The 21,442-nt window shown below is 36.3% G+C and overlaps 1 protein-coding gene across 1 annotated transcript in view; it reads right to left on the bottom strand.

The window, feature by feature from the left end:
- TEX11 (testis expressed 11) overlaps window positions 1-21,442 on the bottom strand; it is a 338,452-nt gene that overhangs the window by 7,696 nt on the left and 309,314 nt on the right. The window contains exons 27-29 of the mRNA XM_057717635.1: window positions 10,776-10,925; window positions 9,450-9,558; window positions 7,810-7,930 (exon numbers count right to left, since the gene is read on the bottom strand). Of these exons, the coding sequence (XP_057573618.1) occupies window positions 7,810-7,930; window positions 9,450-9,558; window positions 10,776-10,925 (380 nt within the window). The remainder of the gene's footprint in view (window positions 1-7,809; window positions 7,931-9,449; window positions 9,559-10,775; window positions 10,926-21,442) is intronic.

Raw genomic sequence — 21,442 nt, 5'->3', positions numbered from 1 at the left:
TCCTGTGCTATATATTAGGTCCTTGTTTATCTATTTTATATATAGTAATACCTATTTGTTAATCCCAAACTCCTAATTTATCTCCCCCCATCCTCCGCTATCCCCTCTGGTAACCATAAGTTTGTTTTCTAGGTTGGTGAGTCTATCTCTGTTTTGTAAATAATTTCATTTCTATCATTTATTTAGATTCCACATATAAGTGATAACTTATGACATTTGTCTTTCTCTGTATGACTTACTTCACTTAATATGATCATTTCTAGGTCCACGCACGTTGCTACAAATGGCATTATTTCATTCTTTTATATGGTTCAGTAGTATTCCATTCTGCCTATGTTTTCCTCTAGGAGTTTTATAGTGTCTGGCCCTACATTTAGGTTTTTAATCCATCTGGAGTTTATTTTTGTGTATGCTGTTAGGAAGTGTTCTCATTTCATTCTTTTACATGTTGCTGTCCAATTTTCCCAGCACCACTTATTGAAGAGGCTGTCTTTTTTCCATTGTATATTCTTGCCTCCTTTGTCAATGATAAGGTGCCAATATGCATATGGGTTTATCTCTGGGCTCTCTATTATGTTCCACTGATCTCTATTTCTGTTTTTGTGCCAGTACCATACGGTCTTGATCACTGTGGCCTTGTAGTATAGTTTGAAGTCAGGAAGCCTGATTCCACCAACTCTGTCTTTCCTTCTCAAGATTGCTTTGGCTATTCAGGGTCATTTGTGTTTCCATACAAATCGTAAGATTTCTTGTTCTAGTTCTGTGAAAAATGCCATTGGTAATTTGGTAGGGATTGTGTTGAATGTGTAAATTGCTTTGGGTAGTATAGTCATTTTCAGAATGTTGATTCTTCCAATCCAAGAACATGGTATGTCCCTCCATCTGTTTGTATCATCTTTGATTTCTTTCCTCAGTGTCTTATAGTCTTCTGCATACGGTCTTTTGCCTCCTTAGGCAGGTTTATTCCTAGGTATTTTACTCTTTTTGTTGTAATGGTAAATGGGAGAGTTTTCTTCATTTCTCTTTCTGCTCTTTTGTTGTTAGTGTATAAGAATGCAAGAGATTTCTGTGCATGCATTGTGTATCCTGCTACTTTACTAAATTCATTGATTAGTGGTAGCGGTTTTCTGGTAGCATCTTTAGGGGTTTCTATGTATAATATCATGTCAACTGCAAAGAGTGCCAATTTTACTTCTTTTCCAATTTGGATCCCTTTTATTTCATTTTCTTCTCTGATTGCTGTGGCTAAAACTTCCAAAACTATGTTGAATAATAGTGGTGAGAGTGGGCACCCTTGTCTTGTTCCTGTTCTTAGAGGGAATGCTTTCAGTTTTTCACTATTTAGAATGATGGTTGTTGGTTTGTCATATATGGCTTTTATTATGTTGAGGTAACTTCCTTCTATGCCCATTTTCTGGAGAGTTTTTTTTATCATAACTGGATGTTGAATTTTGTCAAAAGCCTTTTCTGCATCTATTGAGATGATCCTATGCTTTTTATCCTTCAGTTTGTTAATATGGTGTATCACATTGATTGATTAGCCTATACTGAAGAATCCTTGCATTGCAGGAATAAACCCCACTTCATCATGGTGTATGATCTTTTTAATGTGCTGTTGGATTCTGTTAGCTAGTATTTTCTTGAGGATTTTTGCATCTATATTCATCAGGGATATTGGCCTATAATTTTCTTTCTTCGTGACATCTTTGCCTGGTTTTGGTATCAGGGTGATGGTGGCCTTGTAGAATGCGTTTGGGAGTGTTCCTCCTTCCAGCCTATAGAAGCTGGAAAAGACAAGGAACAGATTCTGGCTTGGCACCTCCAGAAGGAACCAGCCTTGCTGACACATTGATATCAGCCCTGTGAGACTCATTTTGGACTTCTGACCTCCAAAACTTATAGGGACTTCCCTGGTGGCTCAGTGGTTAAGAATCTGCCTGCCAATGCAGGGAACACGGGTTTGATCCCTGGTCCGGGAAGATCCCACATGCCATGGAGCAGCTAAGCCTGTGTGCCACAACTACTGAGCCTGCGCTCTAGAGCCTGTGTGCTGCAACTAGTGAGCCTGCGTGCTGCAGCTACTGAAGCCCGCACGCCTAGAGCCTGTGTTCTGCAACAAGAAAAGCCACCGCAATGAGAAGCTCATGCACCACAGTGAGGAGTAGCCCCCACTTGCCGCAACTGGAGAAGGTCCACACGCAGCAACGAAGCCGCAATGCAGCCAAAAAAAAAAAAGAAGTATAGTTATTTATAGGGTTTCATGTGTACAGCAAAGTGATTCAGTTATATATATGTATATCAATTCTTTTCCAGATTCATTTTCATTATACGTTATTACAAGGTAATGAATATAGTCCCCTGTGCTGTACAGTAGGTCCTTGTTGTTTATTTTATATATGGTAGTGTGTATCTGTTGATCCCAAATTCCTAACTTATCCCTCCCTTCCTTTCCCCTTTGGTGACCATAGGTTTGTTTTCTATGTCTGTGAGTCTGTTTCTGTTGTGTAAATAAGCTCATTTGTATCATTTTTTTAGATTCCGCATACAAGTGATATCATATGATGTTTGTCTTTCTGTTTCTGACTTACTTCAATTAGTATGATAGTCTCTGGGTCCATCCATGTTGCTGCAAATGGCATTATTTCATTCTCTCTTTTTTTTCCTTTAGGAACTTTTACTGAGATATAATTGACACACAATAAACTGCATTTATTAAAAAAAAAATCCTATGGCTAACATTATACTTAATGGTGAAAGACTGAATGTTTTCCCCCTAAGAGAGTGAATAAGGCAAGAATATCCACTGTCTTAACTAACATGGTGCTGAAAGTTCTAGTCCGTGCAGTGAGGCAAGAAAAGGAAAGAGAAGGCATATAGGTTGGAAAGGAAGAAATAAAACTGTCCCTATTTGCAGATGACATGTTTGTTTACATAGAAAATCCTAATGAATCTTCAAAGAAAATTCCTGAAATGAGTGAGTTCAGCAAAGTTGTGGGATACAAAATAAACATAGAAAAATCAATTATATTTCTTCATGCTAGAAATTAACACACAGACACCATTTACAATCACTCAAAAAAAAAACAAAAAACAAAAAACAAACTCACAACACAGATGTAAACCTAACAATACATGTATAGGATTTGTATGCTGAAAACTACATAATACTGATGAACGAAATTTAAAAATCTAAATAAATGAAGAGACATACCCTGTTCATGGACTGGAATATTAGATATAATAAAGATGTCAATTCTTTTTTTAAATTGAGATTAAATAAAGATGTCAATTCTTGATATACAGTGTACTAGTTTGGATGAAGTTCCCCCTCCCCTGGTACCTCATCATGTGATCATATATGGAAACAGGGGCACTGCAGATGTAATTAAATTAAGATGAAATCATACTGAAGTAGAGTGGACCCTTAATCCAAAAATGGCTATGTACTTATAAGAAAAAGAGAAAGACAGACACATAGGGAGAATACCATGTGGTGACAGAGACTGGAGTGATGAATCTATAAGCCAAGGAATGCCAAGGTTTACCAGCAACCACCAAAAGACAGGAAAAGGCAAAGAAGGATCCTCCCCATAGAGCCTTCAGAGAGAGTATGGCCTGCTGACACCTTGATTTCAGACTTCTAGCCTCCAGAACTGTGAGAGAATAAATTTCTCTTATTATAAGTCACCCAGTTTGTGGTAATTTGTTATGGCGGTCCTAGGAAACAAATACAGTTTAATGCAATTCCTATCAAAATCCCAGAAGGAATTTTTGTAGATTTAAACGAGATTATTCTAAAATGAATATAGAAAGGGAAAGGAACTAGATAGCTAATAACAATTATGTAACAGAACAATAAAGTGGGTGCAATCACTCCACTTGCTTTTTTTTAAGCTCCTTATTGGAATATAATTGCTTTACACTGTTGTGCCAGTATTTGCTGTACAACAAAGTGAATCAGCTGTATTTATACACATATCCCCATTATCCTCTCCTTCTTGACCCTCCCTCTCACCCTCCCTATCCCACCCCTCTATGTCATCACCAAGCATTGAGCTGATTTCCCTGTGCTATGGAGCAGTTTCCCACCAGCCATCTATTTTACATTTGGTAGTGTATATATGTCAGTGCTACTCTCTCACTTCTTCCCAGCTTCCCCTTCCCCTCTGTGCCCTCAAGTCCATTCTCTACATCTGCGTCTTTATTCTTGCCCTGCCACTAGGTTCATCAGTACTATTTTTTTAGATTCCACACATATATGCATTAGCATACAGTATTTGTTTTTTTCTGACTTCACTCTGTATGACAGACTCTAGGTCCATCCACCTGACCACAAATAACTCAATTTCATTCCTTTTTATGGCTGAGTGATATTCCATTGTACATATATGCCACACCTTCTTTATCCATTCACCTGTTGATGGACATTTAGATTGCTTCCATGTCCTGGCTATTGTAACTAGTGCTGCAATGAACACTGTGGTGCATGTGTCTTTCTGAATTATGGTTTTCTCAGGGTATATGCCCAGTAGTGGGATTGCTGGGTCATATGGTAGTTCTACTTTTAGTTTTTTTTAGGAACCTCCATACTCTTCTCCATCCCCACTGATTTTTGGTCAAAGTACAAAAGCAATTTATTGGAGGAAAGACAGCCTTGTCAACAAATGGCACTAGAGCAACTGGATATCATAGACAGAAATGAACCTCAACCTAAATCTCACACGTCATACAAAAATTAACCTAAAATGTATTATGAACTTAGATGTAAAATATAAAACTATAAAACAAACAAAAAAAAGGACAAAATCTTTGGGATATAGGGCTAGGCAAAAAGTGTACTAAATACCAACTTGAGCCTCTCCTTTGAACTGAAATTCCTAGCAGGAGCAAGTAAATAAGACATGTGTTCTGGTGGAAAGAGCCCTGGAACTGAGGTCAGATGGTTCTAGTTCTGACTTTCATTCATTAGCCATATGAACTTAGGCAAATTGGTAACTTGACTTTTTGGAATCTTAAAAATTTCCTCATTTGTATATTAAGGATAATACCAGCATTGCCTACTTCATACAATTAGTGAAGGGGGGGGGGGGTTGTCAAATGAAATAATGGATGTAAGAATGCTTTGTAAAGTGTAAAGCATGATGCTGTGGGATTGAGGTTTTACATTTGTGCAATAGCCATTTTGCCACTGTATGGAGGACTTGATAAAGGTAATCTTCTTAATAAATAATGAATTAGTGACTGGTCTCAGAAAAGTCAAACAAGGGCAAATTTTTTTTCCAAGCATTTAAAACAAAAGGGATACATAGCACATTCAATCAAACAGTAAAAAGCAACATATACTATGTAATGAGTCAAGAGGGTTATTAAATTACTCTCTGCATAAAAAAGCTAACTATCCCATCATGTTTCAGGGAATTAGCAATAACTATGGGAGACTGGTCAAAAAAGTAGAAAAATATTAACGTCTCTAACAGGCAACCCAAGAGTCAGAGAGATGGAACAGTAATATATTAGAATAAAAGTGGGCGAAAACAAAATGTTCAGAGTAGTTTTGGCCTGATATAGCGACTATGGAAATTGATCAGTTTGAATTTATAGTACAATATAATTTTAGTTTGTATGTGTTACTATGGCAAACACATCTGAAGGTCCAGATGAGGCTCATGGCTTAGAAATTTAATTTTCTCTTCTTCCCAAAAGAAAGTTAAGATGAGGAAAAAAAAGATGTACATATCTCCAATGTTCAATGCTAAATTTTTTTTTAAAACTTAAATCCACACAGGCCATAATTACATAGCTCCAGAATTCTGGGTTTCTGTAAGATGATGCTAGCTTGTACCAGGTTGTAACCCTGCTATATTGTTCCACCATCTGTTGTGGTTTGCAGACATTTGTATATGAAGAAGCAGTTGGGCAAACCAGGATCCTTGAATATTAACATGGACTCAAATAATGACTTTTTGTGTGACTTTAAGCAAGCCATTTAACCCTCTTAATATTTTATAGCTCCCTTATAATAACAATACTACCTTACATATGTATGAGCTGCTAAAGTTCACAACACATATTATGATTTCAATTGATCCTTAAAACCTCACTGTGGGAGTCAGAGAAGGTATTATTTCCATTTTACAAATGAGAAAACTGAAGTCAAACAGCAGAGAATATCCATATGCAAAAATAAACAAATGAGAAACCATTTAGACCCTTACCTCATACACCATAAGCAAAAATTAACTCAAAATGAATCATAGGCCTATATGTAAGAGATGAAGCATAAAAGCTACAACACAGAAGAAACTCTGTAAATTTAGAATAGGCAAAGACTTCTTATTACGACTAAAAACATGACCCATAAAAGAAAAAAATAATAAATTAGACTTCATCAAAATTCAAAACGTTTGCTTTTTAAATGATGCCATTAAGAAAATGAAAAGACAAGCCAGAGACTGGGAGAAAATATTTACAAATAGTATATTTGATAAAGGATTTATATCTAGAATACAAAAAGAAGTCTTACAACTCACTGAGAATCCAATTTTTAAAATGGAAAAATAATTGAATAGATGTCTTTCCAAAGATATACAAATGATCAATAGGCACATGAAAAAATGATCAACAGTGTTAGCTATCAAGGAAATTCAAATCAAAGCCACAATGAGCTACTGTTACATACCTACTAGGATGGCTGTAATAAAAAAGATGCACAATAACAAGTGTTGATAAGGATATGAAGAAATTGTAACCCTCATACACTGCTGGTAGGAACGTAAAATGGTGTAGCAACTTTGGAAAACAGATCGCAGTTCCTCAATAAGTTAAATACAGAGTCTTACCATTCAACCCATTAATTCATGTACTCAAGAGAACTGAAAACAAACCTTTGAAAACAAAGACTTGTACACAAATGTTCATAGCAGCATGTGTAATAGCCAAAAAGTGGAAACAGATAAACAGATAAACAGAATGTGACATACTAATTCAATAGAACATAATAATATTCTTTTTATTCAGCAATAAAAAGGAATGAAATACTGATACATGCTACAGCATGGGTGAACCTCAAACACAGTAAGCTAAATTGAAAGAAACCAGACACAAGAGGTCACAAGTATGATTCCATTTATATGAAGTGTCTAGAAAGAGAAAATCTATAGAGATAGAAAGCAGATCAGTGGTTCCCTGGGCCTGAGAATGGGAGCAGGGATTGCAAATGGGCAATGGGAAACTTTTGGGGGTAATGGAAATATGCTAAAACTGGATTATGGTGACAGTTGCATAACCATAAATTTACTAAAAATCACTGAATTATACACATATGATGGGTGAATATTATGGTATGCAAATTATATCTTAATAAAGCTAATTTAAAAATTACTGAATAAACGTTCACTGAAAAGAAAAAAATCAGCAGAGGAGGGACTAAAATACAGGTCTTCAGTGTTCCTTCTACTCTATTACCTGTCTCAGAAGTGGCAGGAATAACAATAAACTTTTTCAAAGGGTTAGTATCATCACAGGGAAATAATAATCCTACCAGGTTTTGAAAACACAAAATAATTCAGAATGCCAGACAGGTACTGCTACTTTGACCTAATCCATAGTATACTTGTGTTAGAAATTTTCTACTTTTAACTATTCACATTTCACAAACCCACAGAAATTTTATAGTGTGTAACCACATTTTAATATGAATTTATTTACCCTAAAACTCATATCAAAAAGCATTATTCTATGTAATTTCTAATACACAAGACAACTTAGTTCTTTAAAATTAGCTTAGTTTAACATCACTGTTTGACTTACGGTGTGCCTGATAAGGCTCAGAGTATCTTCAAGATAGCCCCAAACTTCTTCCGGGGGACAGAGTTCTGCATTTGGCACCCCATGTGGCACTAAGAGGTTAACCAAGCTGCGCATACATTTGCTGAAAATCAAAAAGAGAAAACTCATCCCAAAAGGAAAGAAATCACTGACTTCATGGCTAAGATAAGTAAAATCTGGATCTCATCCCAGAATAAGAGCTTCAAAACACTTCTGTTCTTCCCTCAATTTCATCTGGCCTCCAAGCTCAGAAGACAGATTTTTGAAGATATAAAAGGGGCTGACCAATCCTTCCTTTTATTATGCTTATGGTTGTCTTTCACTTTTTTTTTTTTTTTTTAGTTTCCTGAACTAAGGAGTTGTGTCTGTTTACTATATTTTATGAGCTGATTTAATCTACAGGCACTTTAAAGCATCTCATTACATCCTCAAATGGAGAAGGGAACTGGGCTTTAAATTGGGAATAATTCCAGGAGAACTCTCTCTCATGCTCAGAAAAGGAAGACTACAAGTTTTTCAGAGAAAAATCACATGATATCTATTTTTTCCCCATGTCTAGGCATAGAGAACATAAAATCTTCAATAAATACTATTTTATATTATGTACAGCACTTACTGGTCCTTAAAGAAAGGTGCTTATAAAAAATATATGAGGCAAATATAGCAAAATGTTAACATCTGTTATTTGAGCAGTGGATACATTGGTGTTTGTTATATTAATCTTTGTACTTTTCTGTACATTTGGCATATTCAGTAATGAAAGAAAGAAGGTACTTAATTAGTAAGTTTGTTATATACATAGACTCAAAGAAGCAACTTTCTCCCTCTTTTTCTCCTTTAGGAAAAACAGACTCCTTCACCTTGCTTTGGTCTATAACAAAACTCTAAATATGGAGCTGTTCTGAGGGCTTTTTAGCCCAGGAGTTACAGGAGTGCCCCAATCATCTTTTGAGTCAGATGAGTATGATTGATGACTTATGGGACATTGACTATAGCACTTTTGGCTATCAAAAAGCTAGGAGTTACACATATACGGAATCTAAAAATGGTACTGATGAACTCAGTGACAAGAACAAGGAAGCAGATACAGAGAATGGACTGGAGAACTCGAGGTATGGGAGGGGGCGGGGGGTGAAGGGGAAACTGAGAAGAAGCGAGAGAGTAGCACAGACATATATATACTACCAACTGTAAAATAGTCAGTGGGAAGTTGTTGTATAACAAAGGGAGTCCAACTCGAGGATGGAAGATGCCTTAGAGGACTGGGGCAGGGAGGGTGGGGGGGACTCGAGGGGGGGCGTCAAGGAAGGGAGGGAATACGGGGATATGTGTATAAAAACAGTTGATTGAACCTGGTGTACCCCCCCCCCAAAAATAAATAAATAAATAAATTAAAAACAAACAAACAAACAAAAAAAACAAACTAGGAGTTAGAGGACTGGGGCAGGGAGGGTGGTGGGGACTCGAGGGGGGGGAGTCAAGGAAGGGAGGGAATACGGGGATATGTGTATAAAAACAGATGATTGAACCTGATGTACCCCCCCAAAAAAAAATAAAATAAAATAAAATTAAAAAAAAAAAAAAAAAAAGCTAGGAGTCAGTGCTGAATTACATTTACTAACCTGTATTTCAAAACGTCAATTGATTCTTTCTTTTTGTGGAGAAATAAAGCCTTTTTCAAGGCCTTTAGAGCAATAGAAGGATAGTGTGCAGGCATTTCCATTGCTAATGCTATAGGAAGGGAAGCAAAAAGTTTGTGAACACCATAATCCCAACCATCACAATTTTCATCCCAGGCTACAACTTGCTTTCTCTAATGAAACTGACCTGAAACAGATGAACAAAAACAAACACAAAAACCCAAATGGCTGCTTTCAGAGATAGCTTCTACTTTCTGGGCAGAGTAACATGACAGGATCACCAGGTTCTATATCTTCTTCAGCAAACATAAACAGAGAACCTACTGTTTCTGTGACCCTGCACATAGTCATACAGGTGAAGCAATAATCTTATGAACCAAAGCAAAGGAGGGACACACTAAGAAGGAAACAAAGCAGATCAGTAAAAAGGTACTAATCAGAAACAGATTTATACTACAATGTACTGTTTCTGTCTAATATTAGAAACAGGAAACACTTGATATAAAAGTATCAGAGATAAAACCCCTAAAACTTCTAGATACATTTCCAGGCCTTTAGGATTGGAGTTCCATTATACAAGGAGCAGTGGTCACCATCACATGTCTAAAAGTTATACACCACCAGCTCCATGTCCCTAGAAGTTCTGTCTTGGCAAGACAAAGAAAGGCTACTTGTGTGCTTGGGGCTACCTAATACCTTTACTAGCCATACACAGGTTCCTAAGGAGGGTGAAAGATACAAAGGCAAGATAATTAGGCCATTTCTTGCAGTATATCCCCACAGTGGCTCTGAGCCCACAAATACCATTTAAAGCCCAATGAAAAATTTGAGGTTGGCAACTGTGTTAAAATATCACCAATACTTCTCTGTACACTTTCATAAATGGGTAAGATGGTATCACCTCTGATTAATGAAGCAGCTGATTATCAATTTCTAACTAGTTGAGCAAAACTAACTTTCTGAAGTTTGAGCTACCTCTATTGTGTATTTATATTATTCTATTTTACACATAAAATAAACATGAGCACCTATTATGAGCAATGCACTTTGCAAGGGTTTATAGGTACAACAGATATAAATAATTATTACTCATGACCCTAAGAAGCTTATTATCTCATATAAAGAAAAAGATAAGTGCACAAATAATTACAATGCAAAATAGTGCAAGAATGCCATTAGAGAAGGAGAAAGTGCTATGAGGATACATTGCTTCCCACCTGGAGGAAAGAGAGAAGTGAGTGAAGAAAGAAAGAAGCAGTATGATTTAAATGGGTACCAGCCTTCCAAAAACATAAATATAGCTCTTACATGCAATTATTTCCAATGTTCTACTTTCTAAATTAGGCAGTTCCCACACTGATTCCAGGAAGCTGTCCAGTAATGGGTCATTCATTTTGGCTTTAACTTCAAACTCATACAGCAGAAGCAATGTCTCACATGGATCACCTGAGAAGTCCCCTAAGAAAGAGTCAAAAATGCAACACTCTCTGTGATTACATTTCATTATTCTCTCCTTTTCTAACATCTCTTCTGGGGAGATTTTCCTATTGAGGAAAATTAATTTTACTTACAATTTCAAGGTTATCCCAGGTCCTGTAGACAGATCTTTTACATTTTAAAATCTATACTCACCAATACTTTCACACCCTGAAATGCATTCACTAGTGTTGTCTACCTTGCCTGAAATTATTGCCATGATATTCCTAAATGACCTGGAAAAGTCTTGCTGCTATCTAATTCAAATACAGTGTTTACCTGCCTCACTTTAATTACTGAGTTAACCAGAAGATACAGTGCAATATAAACCAACTGTGATTTATTTTAAACAAAGTAAGGGAAAATTTCTGAACTGTTCATTTAGTCAGTCAACAATATTTCTTGTTATCACCATGGGCAGAATCCTGTATCAGGTGGCATATAGCATACCATGTGAGATGGTTTTCAATCATCCTTGTTAGACTGAATGTTTTCAAAAATTTGGAGGTATAGCATTCAATAAACTGAAGTGCATTAATCTTAAACAGTGTGATGAATTTTCATATATGTTTAAACCCATATAACCACTACCCAGATCATGATATAGAACACTTCCAACACTCGGGCTCCTTTCCAGTCAACACCACCTTTGCAGAGTTAACAACTATTTGGACTTCTAACACTATTGATTTTTATTTTTATTATTGAACTTCAGCGATAGCATGCAGAACTATAATCAACTTTGGAATATTGACCTGTATCCTGTTGCTTAACTTGCTTAACTCATTTATTAGTTCCTGTAACTTTTTTGTACAGAAAGAAAGTCTTTGGACTTTCTATATAGGGAATCGTGTGTCCTCTGCAAATGCAGATAGTCTTATTTGATCTTTTTCACTCTGTATGTCTTTTCCCACACTTTTGTTTGCCTTATCGCATTGGCTAGGACCACCAGGATGATGATGACCAGGAGTGGTGAGAAACATCCTTGACTTGTTTATGTCCTTAGAGGATTTCAGCATTAAAAATTACATTAGCTGTAGGTTTTATTTTTGTGGAAAGCCTTTATCAGGTTGAGGAACTCCCCTACTATTCCTGTTAGCTGAGAATTCCTATAATAAATGGATGTTGAATCTTGTCACTTAATCTGCTGATATGGTGAATTAACGGATTGAGTTCACAATCTTGAAGCCAAGATAAGCCTCACATGGTTATAATCTATTATCCTTTTCATGTTTTACTAAATTAAATTTGATAATATTTTGTTGAGGATTTCTGCATCTATTTTCATGAGGAATACTCGTCCATAGATTTCTTTGCTCATTTTTTGTCTAGTATTGGTATCAAGGTAATACTGATCTTATAAAGTGAGCTGAGAAGTGTGTCCTCCTCTGCTTTCTGGAGGAGTTTATAAAGAATTGGTACTACATCTTTAAATATTTGGTAGAATTCCCTAGTGGGGTTTTCTGTTAGGAGATTTTAAACTATGAATTCAATAGGTATAGGACTATTCAGATTATCTATTTCTTTTTGTGGGAGCTTTGGTAGTTTGACTTTCAAGGAATTTGTCAATTTCATCTAACCCTTCAAATTAATGGGCATAAATTTGTTCATAATATTCCATTGTTATCTTTTTTTTAATGTCTGTAGGATCTGCAGTGATGTTCAAACTATCATTCTTGACATTGTTAATTTGTGTCTTGATCTGCCTGGCTAGAGGTTTCTCAATTGCATTGATCTTTTCAAACAACAACAATACAGCTTTTGGTTTCATCAATTTTATCTATTATTTTCTGTTTTAAATCTTATTAACTCCTGCTCTTATATTATTCCTTTCATTTTGCTTGATTTGGTTCAATGTGCTAATTTTTTCCCCTAGTTTCTTAAGGTGGAGGCTTAGATTATTTGAGATCTTTCTTTGTCTAATAGAGGCATTTAATTCTACAAACTTTTGTCTAAACACTGCTTTAGCTGTATCCTCCAAATTTTTATATGCTGTATTTTCACTTACTTCCATTCAAACTATTTCCAATTTCCCTTGTGAATTTTTCTTTGACCCATTTGATTATTTAAAAGTATGTTTTTCAAAGAAATGAAACTGGGACATTTGTAGAGACATGAATGGACCTAGAGACTGTCATACAGAGTGAAGTAAGTCAGAAAAACAAATATCGTATATTAATGCATATATGCAGAATACAGAAAAATGGTACAGATCAACCAGTTTGCGAGGCAGAAATAGATACAGATGTAGAGAACAAACATATGGACACCAAGTGGGGAAAGTGGGGCGGGGTGGGGTGGGGTGGGATGAATTGGGAGATTGGGATTGCCATATATTCATTACTAATAAGAAAAAAAATATCAAATTGTACACTTTAAATATATGCAGTTTATTGTATGTCAATTATATCTCAATAAAAGTTCTTTAAAAAAGTACGCTTTTTAAACTGAAGTATAGTTGATTTACAATATTATATTAGTTTCAGGTGTACAACACAGTGATTCAATATTTTTATAGGTTACACTCAATTTAAAGTTATTACAAAACAATGGCTATATTTCACTGTGCTGTACAATATATCCTTGTTGCTTATCTATTTTATATATAGTACTTTGTATCTCTGAATCCCTTACTCCTGTCTTGCCCCCCTCCCCCTTCACTCTCTCCACTGGTAACCACTAGTTTGTTCTCTGTATCTGTGAATCTGTTTCTGTTTTGTTATGTACATTTATTTGTTTTATTTTTTAGATTCCACATATAAGGGATAACATAGAATATTTGTCGTTCTCTGTCTGACTTATTTCACTAAGTGTAATATTCTCTAGATCCATCCAAGTTGTTGCAAATGGCAGGATTTCATTCTTTTTTATGGCTGAGCACTATTCCATTGTATATATATACACCACATCTCCTTTATCCATTCATCTGTTGATAGACACTTAGGTTCCTTCCATATCTTGGCTATTGTAAATAATCCTGCTATGAACATTGGGGTGCATGCTTTCTGAATTATTTTCTTCTTTTTTTGTCAGATATAAACCAAGAAGGGAATTGCATGATCATATGGTAGTTCTATCTTTAGTTTTTTGAGGAACCTCATATTGTCTTCCATAGTGGCTGCACCAATTTACATTCCCACCAACAGTGTACAAGGGTTCCCTTTTCTCCACATCCTCACCAACATTTGTTATTTGCAGACATTTGATGACAGCCATCCTGACAGGTGTGAGATGATATCTCATTGTGGCTTTTTAAAAAAATTTTTATCTTTATTGGAGTATAATTGCTTTATCGTATTGTGCTAGTTTCTCCTGTACAACAAAGTGAATCAGCTATATGTATTCATATATCCCCATATACCCTCCCTATTGAGCCTCCTTCCCAACCACCCTATCCCATCCCTTAGGGTCTTCACAAAGCATCAAGCTGATCTCCCTATGCTCTGTAGCAGCTTCCCACTAGCCATCTATTTTACATTTGGTAGTGTTTATATGTCAATGCTACTTTCTCACTATGTCCCAGCCCCCTGCCACACCCCCCCCACCATGTCCTCAAGTTCTCTACGTCAGCATCTCTATTCCTGCCTTGCAAACCAGTTGATATCTCATTGTGGTTTTGATTTGCATTTCTCTAATGATTAGTGATGCTGAGCATCTTTTCATGTGCCTGTTAGCCATTTGTATGTCTTCTTTGGAAAAATGTCTATTTAGGACTTCTGTCCATTTTAATTGTTTTTTTTTTTTTGATGCTGAGTTGTTATATATTTTGAGTATTAACCCCTTATTGATCATATCATTTGCAAATATTTTCTCCCATTCCATAGCTTGTCTCTTCATTTTGTCAATGGTTTCCTTTCCTGTGCAAAAGTTTTTATGTTTAATTAGGTCTCATTTATTTATTTTTGCTTTTATTTCTTTTGCTTTAGGAGACAGACCCAAAAAATATTGCTATGATTTATGTCAGAGAGTGTTCTGCCTATGTTCTCTTTTAGGATTTTTATGGTTTTAGGTCTTACATTTAGGTCTTTAATCCATTTTTAATTTATTTTTGTATATGGTATGAGGAAATGTTCTAATCTCATTTTTTTACAAGTGGCTGTACAGTTTTCCCAGCACCACTTACTGAAGAGACTGTCTTTTCTCCATTTTATATTCTTGCCTCCTTTGTCATAGACTAATTGACTGTGGGTATGTGGGTTTATTTCTGGGTTCTCTATTCTGTTCCATTGATCTATATTTCTGTGGTTTTTTGTTTTTGTTTTTGCCAGTACCATGTTGTTTTGATTACTGTAGCTTTGTAGTATAGTCTGAAGTCAGGGAGTGTGAAACCCCCAGCTTTGTTCTTTTTTTTTATATAAATTTATTTATTTATTTTATTGGTTGTGTTGGGTCTTTTTGCTGTGCACAGGCTTTCTTTTTAGTTGCAGTGAGTGGGGGCTACTCTTCGTTGTGGTGCGCAGGCTCCTCATTGCCGTGGCTTCTCTTGTTGCGGAGCACGGGCTCTAGGCACGTGGGCTTCAGTAGTTGCAGCACATGGGCTCAATAGTTGTGGCTCACGGGCTCTAAGGCACAGGCTCAGTGGTTGCAGCGCACGGGCTTAGGTGCTCCGTGACATGTGGGATCTTCCTGAAGCAGGGATTGAACCCTTGTCCCCTGCATTGGCAGGTGGATTCTCAACCACTGCGCCACGTAGGAAGCCCCACGTGGATTCTTAACCACTGCACCACCAGGGAAGTCCTTATGTATTAACTTTTGAGGAATTACCAGGTTGTTTTCTCAAGATTGCTTTGGCATTTCTGGATCTCTTGTGGTTCCATATAAACTTTAGGATTATTTGTTCAAGTTCTTTGAAAAATGTCATGGGTATTTTGATAAGGATTGCCTTAAATCTGTAGATCACTTCAGGTAGTATGGAGATTTTAACAATATTAATTCTCCCAATCCAAGAACATGGGAAATCTTTCCATTGCTTTGTATCATTTTTAAATTCCTTCATCAATGTTTCATAGTTTGCAGAGTATAGGTCTTTCACCTCCTTGGTTAAGTTTATTCCTAGGTATTTTATTCTTTTTGATGTGATTTTATTCAGGATAGTTTTCTTGCCTTATCTTTCTCATAGTTCATTATGAGTGTATAGAAAAGCAACAGATTTCTGTATATTAATCTTGTATCTTGCAACTTTACTGAATTCATTTATTAGTTCTAATAGTTTTTTGGTGGAGACTTTAGGGTCTGCATGATATATAGTATCATGTCCTCTGGAAATAGTGACTTTTACTTCTTCCCTTCCAATTTGGTTGCCTTTTATTTATTTTTCTTGTCTGATTGAAGTGGCTAGAACTTACAATGCTATGTGAAATAGAAGTAGCGAGAGAGCGCATCCTTGTCCTCATCTTAGAGGAAAGACTTTCAGTGTTTCACCATTGAGTATGATGCTAGCTGTGAGTTTGTCATAAATGGCCTTTATTATGTTGATGTATGTTCTCTCTATATCAACTAGAAGTATGTTGTTTAATTTCCAAATATATATTTGGAAAAATATAAATGTAAAATATATTCTACATATTTTTTTTTTTTTTGGCACACGGGGTTAGTTGCTCCGCGGCATGTGGGATCTTCCTGGAGCTAGGATCGAACCCGTGACCTCTGCATTGGCAGGCAGATTCTTAACCACTGCGCCACCTAGGAAGCCCTCTACATATATTTTATATTATAAATTTATCATTTAATTCCATTAAGGTAAGAGAAAATACTTTGCATGATTTCAATACTTTTAACTCTTTTCAGATTTGTTTTATGGTTCAGAACATGGCCTACATTGAATGATCCATGTGCATTTGAAAATAAATATGTAAATGTGTATTCTGGAGTTGTTGGGTAGAGCAGTCCATAAATGTAAATTAGATCAAGTTGGTTGATAGTGTTATTTATGTCTTCTATAACCTTGTTAAGTATCTATTGATTTATTCTATTGATTACTGAGAGTATTGGAGTCTCCAACCATAGTGTAGATTTGTCTGTGCTTCCTTTAAGTTTTATCAGTTTTTGCTTCATGTATTTTGAAGCTCTGTTGTTAGATACATGACACATTTAGGAATGTTATGTTGTCATGTTTGACGACTTTTTCATTATTTCCCTCTTTATCCAATTTTCCCAGCACCACTTATTGAAGAGGCTGTCTGTTTTCCATTGTATATTCGTGCCTCCTTTGTCAAAGATAAGGTGCCCATACGTGCTTAGGATAACCTCTGGGTTCTCTATTCTGTTCCACTGATCTTCCTTTCTATTTTTGTGCCAGTACCATACTGTCTTGATCACTGTGGCCTTGTAGTATAGTTTGAAGTCAGGGAGCCTGATTCCTCCAGCTCCATCTTTCATTCTCAAGATTGCTTTGGCTGTTCGGGGTCTTCTGTGTTTCCATACAAATCGTAAGATTTCTTGTTCTAGTTCTGTGAAAAATGCTGTTGGTAGGGATTGCGCTGAAACTGTAAATTGCTTTGGGTAAGATAGTCATTTTCACGATATTGATTCTTCCAATCCCAGAACATGGTATGTCTCTCCATCTGTTTGTATCATCTTTGATTTCTTTCCTCAGTGTCTTATAGCTTTCTGCAAACAGGTCTTTAGCCTCCTTAGGCAGGTTTATTCCTAGGTATTTTATTCTTTTTGTTGCAATGGTAAATGCGAGAGTTTCCTTCATTTCTCTTTCTGCTCTTCCATTGTGAGTGTATAGGAATACAAGAGATTTCTGTGCATGAATTTTGTATCCTGCTTCTTTACTAAATTCATCGATTAGTGCTAGCAGTTTTCTGGTAGCATCTTTAGGGTTTTCTATATATAATATCATCTCATCTGCAAAGAGTGCCAATTTTACTTCTTCTTTTCCAATTTGGATCCCTTTTAATTCATGTTCTTCTCTGATTGCTGTGGCTAAAACTTCCAAAACTATGTTGAATAACAGTGGTGAGAGTGGACACCCTTGTCTTGTTCCTGTCCATAGAGGGAATGCTTTCAGTTTTTCACCATTTAGAACGATGTTGGCTGTTGGTTTGTCATATATGGCTTTTAGTATGTTGAGGTAATTTCCTTCTATACCCATTTTCTGGAGAGTTTTTATCATAACTGGATGTTGAATTTTGTGAAAAGCTTTTTCTGCATCTATTGAGATGATCATATGGTTTTCATCCTTCGATTTGCTAATATGGTGTATCACACTGATTGATTTGCATATATTGAAGAATCCTTGCATCCCAGGGATAAACCCCACTTGATCATGGTGTATGACCTTTTTAATGTGCTGTTAGATTCTGTTAGCTATATTCTGTTGAGGATTTTTGCATGTATATTCATCAGTGATATTGGCCTGTAATTTTTTTTGTGTGTGACATCTTTGCCTGGTTTTGGTATCAGGGTGATGGTGGCATCATAGAATGAGTTTGGGAGTGCTCCTCCTGCTATATTTTGTAAGAGTTTGAGAATGATAGGTGTTAGCTCTTCTCTATATGTTTGATAAAATTCACCTGTGAATCCATCTGGCCCTGGGATTTTGTTTGTTGGGAGATTTTTAATCAAAGTCTCAATTTCTGTACTTGTGATTGGCCTGTTCATATTTTCTCAGATACTTTTATGGTATATGGTTGATCTTATTTCAGCTGTATCAGCAAGTGCCTAGGAAGCCCTCTTGGGGAACTGTCCTGGTACCTGACTTACAGGGAGGGTTCCTAGTCTAAATGTGATAGGAAGTTCACTTTCCATAAGGCCAGGAACCTTAGTAAATTTGAAGGACCTTCAAAAAAGATGACTGGGACTTCCCTGGTGGCACAGTGGTTAAGAATCTGCTTGTCAATGCAGGCACACGCGTTTGATCCTTGGGCCAGGAATATCCCACATGCAGCAAAGCAGCTAAGCCCATTCGCCACAACTGCTGAGCCTGTGCTCCAGAGCCTGTGAGCCACAACTACTAAAGCCCGAGGACCTAGAGCCTGTGCTCTGCAATAAGAGAAGCCACTGAAATGAGAGGCCTGTCACCGCAATGAAGAGTAGCCCCTGTTCACTGCAATAAAGAAAGCCCACATGCAGCAACAGACCCAATCAAACCAAAAAATAAAATTAAACAAACAAACAAATAAATGAAATTAACTTAAAAAAAAAGAAAAAAATTATTTTCCTCAAATTTATAAGTACTACAGGTGAAATCTGGTAGAGAGAGTTTCTTGGCCTTTGCATCCTAGCTTTGAAATAGCAAAGGATAACATACCCATGCACACTCATACACACCTATGGCAATTCACGGTTTTGCATATACTTGTAAATCCATTTCCTAATTGCCTATGTGTGTGTGTTTTACTCATCTTTTGAACCAGCTGTAACATCTTACTGGTTCCTTTGTTAATTAATGAGCTAAATCTTTAATGTGTTCAAAAAATGAAAATGGAAATTAAAACTCTAAAAAGAGAGAGGATGGTAGGTTTGGAAGACAAGCAAAGGAGATCCAAAACATACCTTGAGTTTCTAAAGAAGAAAATTGAAAAAAATAAAACCAAATGTTTAAAAACAATTCTAGAAATTTTTCTTGAATAAGAGGAACACTTGAATTTACAAATTGAAGAAGCACACTATATTCCAGAAAAACTGACACAGAATCATTAACACTAAGAAATTTCCTATTATAGTCTTCTCTGCTACCACATTTATTTTCTTATTTAACAGATTATTTTTTACCTTAAAATAAAATCCATTTTTATTGGAGTATACTTGCTTTACAATGTGTTAGTTTCTGCTGCAGAACAAAGTGAATCAACTATATGTATACATATATCCCCTCCCTCTTGAGCCTCTGTTCCATCCCCCTTCAGTATCCCACCCTTTCAGGTCATCACAGAGCACCAAGCTGAGCTCCCTGTGCTATACAGTAACTTCCCACTAGCCATCTGTTTTACACATGGTAGTGTATATATGTCACTGCTACTCTCTCAATGCGTCCCTCCCTCCAGCCTCCCCATCGACCCCGGTGTCCACAAGTATGTTCTCTACATCTGCATCTCTTTTCCTGCCCTGCAAATAGGTTCAGCAGTACCATCTTTTAGATTCCATACATCATCAGTATCATTTTACTAGATTCCATATACATGCATTAACATACAATACTTGTTTTTCTCTTCCTGACTTACTTCACTCTGTATGACAGACTCTAGGTCCATCCACCTCACTACAAATGACCCAATTTTGTTCCTTTTTATGTCTTAGTAATATTCCATTGTATATATGTGCCACATCGTCTTTATCCATTCATCTGTTGATGGACATTTAGGTTGCTTCCATGTCCTGGCTATTGTAAATAGTGCTGCAATGAACATTGTGGTACATGTATCTTTTTGAATTTTGCTTTTCTCAGGGTATGTAAATTCATACAGCCACTCTGGAGAGCAGTATGGAGGTTCCTTAAAAAACTAAAAATAGAACTACCATATGACCCAGCAATCCCACTACTGGGCATATACCCTGAGAAAACTAATTTTTAATAACATTTTATAATCCATCACCCTTGGAGCTGTACCTAATGGTCTTTTTTTGGCATATAATTCTTTTTATATACTGATGGATTTTTTCCAGCTTCACTGAGATATATTTGACATATAAAATTATCTAAATTTAAGGTGTACAGTTTGATACATGTATATATTGTGAAATGATTACACAACAAGGCTAGTTAACACATGCATCACCTGACATAGTTACCAATTTTGTGTGTGTGTGGTGAGAACATTTAAGATTTACTCTCCTGGCCACTCTCAAATATACAATTCAGTATTGTTAACTTCAGTCACCATGGTGTACTTTAGGTCCTCCAAAACTTATTCATCCTATAACCAGGAGTTTGTACCCTTTGACCACTGTCATCTGTTCCCCCATGCCCCTGCCCCTGGCAACCACCAATCTACTCTGTTTTTATATGATTGTTTTTAATAGATTCCACATATAAGTTAGATCATACAGTATTTATCTTTCTCTGTTTTATTTCACTTAGCATAATGTCCTCCAGGTGTTCATCCATGCTGTTGCAAATGGCAGGATTTCTTTCTTTTATAAGGCTGAATATGTCATTGCATGTGTGTGTGTGTGTATGTACACACACACACATACACACATACATATATGTCACACACATATATATGTATGTCACATTTTCTGTATCCATTCATCCTTCAATGGATACTTAGACTATTTCCATGTCTTGATTATTATGAATAATGCTGCAGTGAACACAGGGTGGCAGATATCTCTTTACAATAGTCATTTCAGTTCCTTCAGATATATACTCAGTAGTGGGATTTCTGGATCATATGGTGGTTCTATTTTTAATTTTTTGAGGAACCTCCACATTGTTTTCCATAGTGGCTATACCAATTTACATTCCCATCAACAGGGCATAAGTATTCCCTTTTCTCCACATCCTCCCTGTCTTTTTCATAATAGCCATTCTTTTTCTTTCCAGAACT

The sequence above is a fragment of the Hippopotamus amphibius genome, chromosome X (assembly GCF_030028045.1).
Source record: "Hippopotamus amphibius kiboko isolate mHipAmp2 chromosome X, mHipAmp2.hap2, whole genome shotgun sequence".
Taxonomy (NCBI): Eukaryota; Metazoa; Chordata; class Mammalia; order Artiodactyla; family Hippopotamidae; genus Hippopotamus; species Hippopotamus amphibius.
The sequence above is the reverse complement of the archived record's forward strand: the minus strand, read 5'-3'. Positions and strand labels throughout refer to the sequence as shown.